This window comes from Rhododendron vialii, chromosome 6a (genome assembly GCF_030253575.1).
Source record: "Rhododendron vialii isolate Sample 1 chromosome 6a, ASM3025357v1".
Lineage (NCBI taxonomy): Eukaryota > Viridiplantae > Streptophyta > Magnoliopsida > Ericales > Ericaceae > Rhododendron > Rhododendron vialii.
This window is the reverse complement of record NC_080562.1, coordinates 6,890,066-6,900,236: the sequence shown is the minus strand read 5'-3', so window position 1 is coordinate 6,900,236 and position 10,171 is coordinate 6,890,066. Positions and strand designations below refer to the sequence as shown.

The window sequence follows — 10,171 nt, the reverse complement described above, 5'->3', positions numbered from 1 at the left end:
TTAACAAAATTTTGTCTAGGGAATGTGAAGAGTCTAAAAAAAATTATTCGGGCGTTAATAACATGTTTTTTAAGGTCGCAAAGTAATTTAGATTAGAAACTTTGAAAAAAAAAATAGATAATTAAATAAAAAGATATGAAATTAACAAGATATTGTCTTTGAGGTGCAAGGAGTCTAGAAAAAATAGTTTGGGTGTCAAAAACATTGTTTGGAAGGTCGCAAAGATTTTTCGTTTGTAAACTTTGAATGAAAACAAGTAAAAATTTAATAAATATATATTAAAAAATATATATATATGATATTAACAAGATATGATCTTTGAAGTGTGAGAAGTCTAGGAAAAATAGTTCGGGTGTCAAAAATGATGTTCGGAAGGTCACAAATTGGTTTCTAACCATTTTTATCAAAACCGAGTGAACCTGGTGTCTGGAGGTCCTGGCCACAAGGTTGGACCAGGTCAACCTTGCGGTGAATCTGTCCACCGCAAACTTGGACTGGTTCTTGCGGCCCGAACCTTGCGGCCGCAAGGTTGAACGCTGGATTGGTTTTTTTTTTTTTTTTTTGGCTCGGTTTCGATGCATGGGATCGTTCGGGGCATAGGGTCAAGCATATAAACACTTAATATACTTAGAGAAGTGGTTGGAAGGGATTATAATACCTTGGTTTGGATCGAATTGATTCAAAAATGAAACTTGAATTTTGGAGAAGAAGACCTCGGTTTATTTGATCAGAGAACCTTGGAACCGAATTGGATGATGTTTGGGGATGCTTGGGGTTGGGGGAAGTGATTGGGACGGTCAATTTGGGTTTCGGTTGGTTTTTTAATACAAACCCACTTTTCTCTCTCTTTCTTTCTCTCTATAAAACTCCATGGATTGGAGCTTTGATTTCCTTTGTTTTCCTCTTCTTCTCTAGTCGGTGGAGTGTGGAAAGTATTGTGGTGTGCTCGTGGGTCAATGGGGTGGGGTATTTATAGGTGAATTTTGGTGGAGTAGGATAGGATCAAATTTAATGGGGTTGGGTTCATGGGATTTGGAATTGACGAATTGGGGCTGAATTTGGGGTTAGAGAGGGAGCAAGAGGTGGATAAGAACGAATTAAGATCGGATTTTTCCTTGGTGATGAAGGATTTTTTTGGTTTTCGCAAGGGGAAATGAATGTGGTTTTCTTGGTGGAAAAGAAATGGCGAGAGAGTGAGTTATGGGAGAGAGAGGGCAGTGCTGGAGAGGGAGAGACGGGAGAGTGAGGTACAGGAGAGAGTGAGGTGCATGCGTGTGGTATAAATGCATGCAAATATGTATTTTAGGAAGAAAAAAAATTCGTATCAAGAAAGCAATAATAATATTATTAATGCTATTAATAATATTAACGCTATTATTATAAAAAAAAAAAATATGGTCGAAAATCCGAATCGTTACAGGTCATCACTCATTAGACATTCTTCCAGAAGTACCAAGATCTTTTCCTCTGTATATTTTAAGCCAAGGCTCAAAGCCTCACTTGAGTAGACAGACTCAACGCACAAGAAACTCAAGCAGAAAAACCCACACTATCAACAGCCACATATCATCACACGCTTGTTTTGCAATATATTTCATAGTTATACTAGATGGTCAAATTTTTCTAGACCAACAACTTCGACCATATTATTGTCGATGTCCGATCAATTTAGACGATTAACTTGACGACCTCACAAAATGATCAATTACGATACCAATCAAAATCAAACCACGCGTGGGTCCCCCCAATCCCCTTTCTCGGGCCTCACTGGTTGATGTAAAAAAATGATAGGATACATGAAACTTGGTCTATGAAAATGTCCATAAAAGGATATGAATGGTCTAGATTCAAAGGCAACGGGTCTCTTGAGAAGCTTATGGAACTGCACGGTGCAGGTGACCCATTTTGGGGCTCATAAACGAGTCTAATTTGATGATCGAAATTCTTCGTTTTGTAGAACTTGTTGAGAACATCTATGCCAAAAATCATGTTGTTACAGGTTTCATCCAAAATTGAATGGTTTTATACTGCCAACTTGGGAAAATTACAGTTTTCAATAGGTTTTTTCTCCAATTGTTGCTCTCTCTATCTAGCTATCTATCTCCACTTACTATCCATTTGTTATGCAGGAACCTAAGTTTCAGTTCAAATACCCCAGCTTTTCCTAGTGACAAAACTAATATGTGACAAGAAGTTGAAAAAGGTGAGTTTTGTTCACCTTCTACTTAAGAGGGTTAACATTGCCATCTTTTCTATTGGTTGAAATGGCGTGGATCTCACCACAAAGTGATATCATGCTTACCAAAAAGTATATTGCATGGTAAACATGATATCACTTTGTGGTGGGATATACACCATTTCAACCAATAAGAAGGAGGGCAACGTTCACCCTCCTTTTTTAAGGAGAATGAACAAAATTGCACTCTGGAAGAAAACGCACTGTGAATCTGGACCATTCAATTTGTTTATTTACATTTATGGACCGAGTGACATGTACTGTATCAATCCTCGGTTGATGTTCACTCTACTTCTTACACTCATGTGTAGTGCTCGATCTCTATATATTCACAAACCCCCCCAATCTCACTAAAAACTAGCGGAGTACAAACCAACATATTACACCCCTTTAAATCCTACAAATAATAAATTCCACTTAACAGTTAATGGATACCCCAATTCTAATCCTCTTCATCTCCCTACTCATATCATCTCTACCACCTTTGTTTTCAATCTCATCATCACATGATACGTTATCCGCATCCTCATTCCTCTCTTTTTCCGACGTCTTAATTTCAGCAAACGGAATCTTCTCCGCCGGCTTCCACTCCATCGGCGAAAATGCCTATTGCTTTTCCATATGGTTCACTAAACGCACATCCGACGGTGATCTCACTGTCGTTTGGATGGCCAATCGCGACCGACCCGTCAATGGAGAACGTTCCAAACTCTCTCTCCTTAAATCCGGCAACCTCATACTGACCGATGCCGCCCAATTCGAAGTTTGGTCCACAAACACCAAATCAATTTCCCCACTTTATTTACAACTTCTAAATACGGGTAACCTCGTTCTTCGAAATCGAAGTGGTTCTATGAAGGTCTGGGAAAGTTTTGATTCACCGACAGACACCCTTCTTCCAAACCAACCCATAACCCGAAATTCAAAACTCGTCTCCTCTCGAAGCCATACAAATTTCTCATCTGGATTTTACGCCCTGTTTTTCGACCACGATAACGTCCTCCGTTTACTATTTGACGGCGCGGAGACTTCCAGCATGTACTGGCCCGACCCGTGGTTGATCAGCTGGGAGGCGGGTCGGACCAGCTATAATAACAGTCGAACTGCGGCGTTCAATTCATCTGGGTATTTCCGATCAAGTGATGATTTTGAGTTTAAGGCTTCGGATTATGGGATTGAGGGTTGGAGAAGATTGAGAATGGATGTGGATGGGAATGTGAGATTGTATAGTTTGGATGAGGGGAAGAGAATTTGGAATGTTTCTTGGCAAGCCATAAGTCAGCCGTGCAAGATCCATGGAGTTTGTGGGCCTAACGCGATGTGTAATTATGATTATCCCGGGGAGAATTCCGGTCGGCGATGCTCTTGTTTACCCGGGTAATGTTCCTATAGTCCATAAATTCTATTCTTGTAAACTTATTTTTTTATCGTTTTATGTGTTCTGTTTTTTTTTTTTTAATTTTTGTCAAATTTGTCTCATATTTTTTGAATTAATCATCTGTCTCAACGAGAATAGTCGAAAAGTATAAAAATTATGATGGAACGCAAAACAAAAATTCACTGAAGATGAAAAAAGTATCAAACAGCTGTATTGTTTGTATTTTTTTCAACATCGGTTTGTTTATATTTTTATACTTTTTCGATTCTTCCTGTCGAGAAGAACGATTAACTCACAAAATTACGACGAAAAGCTAAACAAAAAGTTACGAAAAATAAATAATATTAAAATAAATTTCAAACTTATGAGTTTACAAAAACACAGCCTAAATGCGACATAATGATGTTTATAGTCATGTGCTTTTAAAAAGGCGACATAAGATGTATAACTACAAGATTAACTTAATCAAAAAATGTTTACCAAAAAAAGAAAATTAATTAAAGAGTCAAGAAACACAACTTCAAACTATAACTCCTCACACACGAGCAGTTTAATGTATGTGATGTGGGCACATGTGCTCACTCCTTATTAGGATCTGTGATCGCACTCTCAATTCTCGTTTTAGCAAATTTTAGTAGTTTATGAATTTTTGTTAAAAACGTTTTTACGGTCAGTGCTCTTGCTCACCCACTATAGAGTATGAACTCAACAAAATACCAAGAAAAAGTATATCTTTCATAACAACATAACGGACCAGTCCCCGCACAAAGTTCCCACACTGCTCTCAAAGTTTCCTTAAGTGTTCCAATTTTCAATCCGTTTGAACCGGTGTAAAGATCTTATTCTTTTATCATTTTATCCTAAAGGCTCCGTTCAGTTGTCAGGAATATTGTACCGGAAAGTTATTCTCAAGAAAAGTTAAGTAAAGTGAAATAAAAGAAAAAAAAATCTATTTTCCTGTGAGTGTTTATTTGACAATTTTTTTTGCAGGAAAACTAAAGTTTAGTGGTTCATTTACAGAGAAAAGACACTTATGAGAAACTTCTTTATTTTTATTTTCATGGCGAATTTTAAATAAAAGTAACTTTGAGAGCTAAATAATAGGCTGTCATATTTCAAAAATTGACACATACGGAAAATGTATTTTATCTAATGCAAAGCCTTAACATGAAATAAAAAAATCAATTTGTAATTCTTTATTCAATTTGCTATATTTTGAATGGTCATACAAATCCCTCATTTAAATTGACATTCTCTAATAATCAACCGTACAAATAAAGTTTAAAAAATAAGTAGATGATAACTAAATAAATAAATATTAAACAACCGTGTTTGATTAGTTGCTGATGCAAAAACTCACTGAAAATTAGTTAGTACAAAACAAAATTGAAGACCAATGACAAGATAAATAAATACTTCCAAAAAAAACAAACTACCAATCTTTTTCCAAAACAATTATCATAGAAAGCACCATAGTAATCGAAATTGTTGTTGCTTACGTAAATCTCAAAGTGTCTTTCTAAGAACCTAATTCGTATTTTTTGGTATTGGTGTCAATCACTTTTATTCTTATTCTCCGATTATTTTGACCCCACAATGGAGAAAACTTTTTCCATGACGCAAAATCCTTTGTTTTTGGCCGGATCACTTTTGCAAGAAAGTAAATCTTGTAGGAAAACCTAAAAACAAGTTTCCCACTACTTTTTTGCCAACTGAACACTACAAAAGATATGGGAAAATTGATTTTTCCATCATTTCCTGTACTTTCCTGACAACTGAACGGGGTCAAAAAGTCATAATTAATTTTTGTCTCTTGGGCTCTCATAATCAATTTTCTGCTCTATAGGATCCGAAATAAAGAGCAAATACTTAATTATGAGAGCCTTAAAGACAAAAATTAATTGTGACTCTTTAAAATAAAATGATAAAAAAAAAAAAGAGAGACTTTCAAACAGGTTCAATTTTTTTAATCCTCTTTCCTTCTCTTGTGTATAGATATACAATTTTATGAAGATTTCAAATTTTTTGTTTGGAGCAATACATATTTCTCAGCCTTGTCATTTTTCCTTGGTTTGCTTGCCTTGGGTTTTTTGCTACATGAACCACAAACGGCACAGTTTCCTTGCCCCAATAAATTTTTCAGTGCCGGTTGGATATATCCCATGTGGTACCTGTTCGGCACATCCAGACCATTCAATACACTTTTGAACGGCTCGTATTGAAACTCTCTCTCTCTCCTCTCACCCTTACACTTTTTCTCTCCTTTTTCTCTCTCCAAATCTGAGTCATCCAAAAACGCAATAAACGGCCTAGATGTGCCGAGCAGGTAGCCCGTGGTACCCACCCGGCAATGAAAAATTTTCCCAGAGCCCCACACTATTGCACTACAAGATCCACCAATCCCACTTTCATACATGCACACTCATATATATAAAGCACAAAATAACTTGATTCATGAAGTTCCATCTTAGTACTTCCATCTTGATACCATGAGTTCCATTAATGCTCATTGAATCCTTGATTCCCATGAAAAACTTCTGTTACAGACTTTTTATGATATTGTTGGCAAACTCTCCATCAGGTACAAGGAAAAAAACCTTACAGATTGGTCTCTCGGGTGTGAACCGGAGTTCAACCTCTCCTGCAACGCAGCCGAATCTGGTTTCATGGAACTCCCTCACACAGAGTTCTACGGCTACGATATCAAATTCTATGAAAATTACACCTATGAAAGGTGTGAGGAAGTATGCTTACAAAGCTGCAAATGCTACGGCTTCAATTTCAAATTTAACGGCGACAATGGATATTACAATTGTTTTCCAAAGTCACTGTTGCTTAACGGATACAGATCCCCTGCATTTGGGGATCCTTTATATCTAAGGCTGCCCAAAGCCTCCGTCACTTTTTATGCACATCAAAAACAAGAAATCGGGTTGCATTGCCCCTCGACCACACAAAACTTGCTACTTGATAGAGGTTACAAGAAACCCAAACAAAACGGGATGTTGCAGTTTATGGTTTGGTTCGCCTCTGCATTTGGCGCCTTTGAAATCTTTTGTATTTGTTTCATATGGTTATGTTGGGATTTTTTAGTCCCTCGCCGCAACGGAAGCACGCCACAAAATTAAACAAGCACAAGAAAAATAAAGAACACAAGATTTCCGTGGTTCGGTCTCAATGTCTACTCCATAAACAAAAGAGAAATTTCTCTATATTGATCGAGTATAATGAGATAGAAAAATATTAATCCCCAAGCCCATACTCACTAATATTTTTATCTCTCCCTCACTCTCACAATATATTTTCTCTTGCTCTCACCAATTGTGTATATCTCACACACATTGCATATATCTCGTACCTAACCAAGGTATATATACATGCAAAAATATATATCAGCTGAAAGGAAAACAATATATTGGCCAACCAATATGATATCTTCTCTGATTCACCTTTCCAATTAAATTGAACTTGGTCTCTTCAAAAACTTGGTCTCCAAGTTTGACCAATATTCAAATCAAATACCACCCATGGTAGATTTCCATGCCAATAACTATTCCTTGCTAACTGTCCAAAATCACATGAATATATATTCCAAACTCTAGGAAAATTATCCAACGTGGGTGAAACACAACAGGTTATTGTTGTACAAAACCCAACAAAAATCAAGTGAAAACACACAAAGTTACCTTCTAGTTGTGAGCGGGTTTAGGAAATTCACTTATGCCAAGTTGAAGAAAGCAACGAGAAATTTTAGGGAAGAAATCGGAAGAGGAGGCAGTGGGATTGTGTACAAAGGAGTTTTATCTGACCGTAGAGTTGCAACAATCAAGAGACTCAACGAGGCTAATCAAGGGGAAGCAAAATTTTTAGCGGAAGTAAGCATCATTGGAAGAGTTAACCACATGAACTTGATAGAGATTTGGGGATACTGCGTCGAAGAAAATCATAGGCTGTTGGTTTACGAGTATATGGAGTGTGGATCGTTAGGAGAGAATCTTATTTCTGGCACCCTTGATTGGGAGAAGAGGTTTGATATTGTAGTTGGCTCTGCGAGGGGCCTAGCTTATCAGCACGAAGAGTGTTTGGAGTGGGTTCTCCATTGCAACGTGAAGCCTCAAAACATTCTCTTGGACTCTAATTTCCAATCCAAGGTTGCAGATTTCGGCCTCCCCAAGCTAGTAAACAGAGGGGGTGGTGGAAAGAATTCAAGCTTTTCCAAAGTGAGGGAGACTAGAGGTTACATGGTGCCCTAGTGGATTTCCAACCTCCCGATCACATCCAAAGTTCGATGTTTATAGCTACAGAGTGGTGGTGCTGGAAATGGTCACGGGAAAGAGCCCGATGACAACGGGTGATCAGGGGTCTGGAAATATAGGGGAGATGGAACAGAGAGGGCTAGTGAAGTGGGTTAGGGAGAAGATGAATGGGACTGGAGATAATGAACTATGGCTTGAAGAGATCATTGATCCAATGATGAAGGGTAAATGTGATTTAAGGAAGATGGGAATACTGGTTCAAGTGGCAATGGAATGTGTAGTGGAAGATAAAGATGCAAAACCAACCATGAGTCAGGTTAAAGAGAGGCTTCTACCCCATTAAAACAGATGACTATTAAGAGGAAAAGTGTATAAAAGATTGACTTGAAATCAAGGGTTCCCATCATCTGGTTTCTGACTTTCACTTTATGCATGCATCCTTTCAAAATAGTCTAGTCTTTTGTATAATTATGCATCATTCAAATATGCTCTAGCTATTAGATAGTAATCTGCACAACTTCTTGTTGATGAAGCACCATCTAATTGGTTGTTGCAAAAATATAGCTTCTTATTCAGTTGTCAATAAAATTGTCATATTAGCATGATGTATACATTGTTGCGCTATGTGTTCCGTTAATATCATTACTCTAAATCACATCTCATCCACCAGACAAAAATGACCAATCATCAGCCTCTTTCAAAAGCACTGTTTACTGAAAAACTGATATACAACAAAATGCTAGCAGATGTCAAAAATATAAAACATCTCCCAAATATATAACATCTCTATATGTGCTTTCGGCACCTAAGTTGTGTAATCTTCTCTAATTTTCAACTGTGAAGTAAAAATTCACAGTTGACACGAACTGTTGTGTAAAAATTCACAGTTGTGTAATCTTCTTTAATTTTCATCCCCATTTTCTTGTGAACAGAAAGAGAATCCTCTTGTAGTTTTTCTTTGAGAAGAATACATGGTTTCCCGTATAGTAGTCTCTGGTGGCACGAACTGTACAGCTCCTCGACATTAGAATTGTTGTCTGGGATGGATAGATTGGGTATAGACTGAATTTTTTTGCAAGAAATGGGCAAGATGATTGTTGTGAGACTCAAGGTGCAATGAGCTTCGAGTCCAAAATCACGGGGAGTCAAATTCGTCATTCCAAAAGTTAGGAAGGTGATGTACTAATAAATCACAAATCATAGGGAGGTAAAGTAAATTTTGCCCAGATACACATGTCTCAAATCCAATTGGATAAATCTAACGCCAATATATAGATGAGATTAAATTCTGTCCGGATGAGCCGGACAGAGGGGGTTTTCTACCAGCATCCCCGTGGGCCCCCGTCATGCATTTTTTGGGTAGTTCAAATCGTGCATTTTATAGGGCTTGTAAAATAATTTATTTATTTAAAAAATCAGCTTGTCCGGATATTTATAGGTTGGAAAAAATTCAAAATACCTCACAACCTTTACTCTAAATTTCAATTAGACTCCCAAACTTTCAAAAAATCAATTCTACTCCCAATGTTGTCTTCCGTTAATCAAAATGCTCCCTTCTGTCCAAATTACTAACGGATTTCGTTAAAGACCCCGTTAAATAGTGTCTCAATCGAATTTCGATGATCCGAGCGGCTCAATATAATCAAAACATGATTTTTATGGTACACTCAATAAATCAGCAAAAAAATGACCGGGAAGGACTTCAACCAAATAATTTTTTATTGAACAGTTCAATAAAAAATTATTCGGATGAAGCCCTTCCCAGTCCTTTTTTTTTTGCTGATTTCTCACGAGTATCCTTAAAATCACGTTCTAAACACATTGAACGGCTTGGATCATTGAAATTCGATCGGAAAAGGGGAGGTGCGGACCGATCCGGATTTTGTTCAAGTTAGGGCGTTCGGATTTATCTTCGGTATGCACATCCCCTTTTCCGATCGAATTTCAATGATCCGAGCAGTTCAATGTGTTCAAAACGTGATTTTAAGGGTATTCGCATGAAATCAGCAAAAAAATAACCGGAAAGGGCTTCATCTGAATGGTTTTTTATTGAACTATTCAATGAAAAATGCTCAAATCAAGCCCTTCCTGGTCTTTTTTTTTTTATTTCTCCACAGTATCCTTAAAATCACGTTGTGAACACATTGATCGGCTCGGATCATCGAAATTCAATTGGGACGCTATTTAACGGAGCCTTTAACGAATCCATTAGTCATTTGGACAGAAAATGTCATTTTGATTAACGAAGATAACGTTGGGAGTAAAAATTGTTTTTTTTTGAAAGTTTGGGAGTCTAATTGA

The 10,171-nt window shown here is 37.2% G+C and overlaps 2 protein-coding genes and 1 long non-coding RNA gene across 3 annotated transcripts; 2 read left to right on the top strand and 1 right to left on the bottom strand.

Moving 5' to 3' along the window:
- The first annotated feature begins 2,572 nt into the window (after nucleotides 1–2,572).
- On the top strand, nucleotides 2,573–7,882 carry LOC131331254 (putative receptor protein kinase ZmPK1). Its single transcript, XM_058365137.1, has 3 exons — nucleotides 2,573–3,613; nucleotides 6,196–6,687; nucleotides 7,249–7,882. The coding sequence occupies exons 1-3, from the start codon at nucleotides 2,664–2,666 to the stop codon at nucleotides 7,865–7,867; spliced, it is 2,061 nt and encodes a 686-aa protein (XP_058221120.1). The 5' UTR covers nucleotides 2,573–2,663; the 3' UTR covers nucleotides 7,868–7,882.
- Nucleotides 2,580–5,871, bottom strand: LOC131331259 (uncharacterized). The gene is made up of 2 exons (XR_009201341.1): nucleotides 4,076–5,871; nucleotides 2,580–3,999 (listed from the first exon to the last, which is right to left on the bottom strand). It is a non-coding gene; the product is annotated as an uncharacterized LOC131331259 (long non-coding RNA).
- A 9-nt stretch (nucleotides 7,883–7,891) lies between the features above and the next one.
- Nucleotides 7,892–8,626, top strand: LOC131331258 (receptor-like serine/threonine-protein kinase NCRK). Its single transcript, XM_058365141.1, has one exon. It carries the CDS (start codon nucleotides 7,935–7,937, stop codon nucleotides 8,211–8,213), a length of 279 nt encoding a protein of 92 aa, XP_058221124.1. The 5' UTR covers nucleotides 7,892–7,934; the 3' UTR covers nucleotides 8,214–8,626.
- Nucleotides 8,627–10,171: the final 1,545 nt, after the last annotated feature.

What these genes read in the sequence shown, in the direction of transcription:
- LOC131331254 (XM_058365137.1), top strand. Translation starts at nt 2,664, where the DNA reads ATGGATACCCCAATTCTAATCCTCTTCATCTCCCTACTCATATCATCT. An exon ending in CGATGCTCTTGTTTACCCGG is followed by an intron (nt 3,614 to 6,195) that starts GTAATGTTCCTA and finishes ACTCTCCATCAG; the next exon opens with GTACAAGGAAAAAAACCTTA. An exon ending in TTTTGTATTTGTTTCATATG is followed by an intron (nt 6,688 to 7,248) that starts GTTATGTTGGGA and finishes GAAACACAACAG; the next exon opens with GTTATTGTTGTACAAAACCC.
- LOC131331258 (XM_058365141.1), top strand. Translation starts at nt 7,935, where the DNA reads ATGGTCACGGGAAAGAGCCCGATGACAACGGGTGATCAGGGGTCTGGA.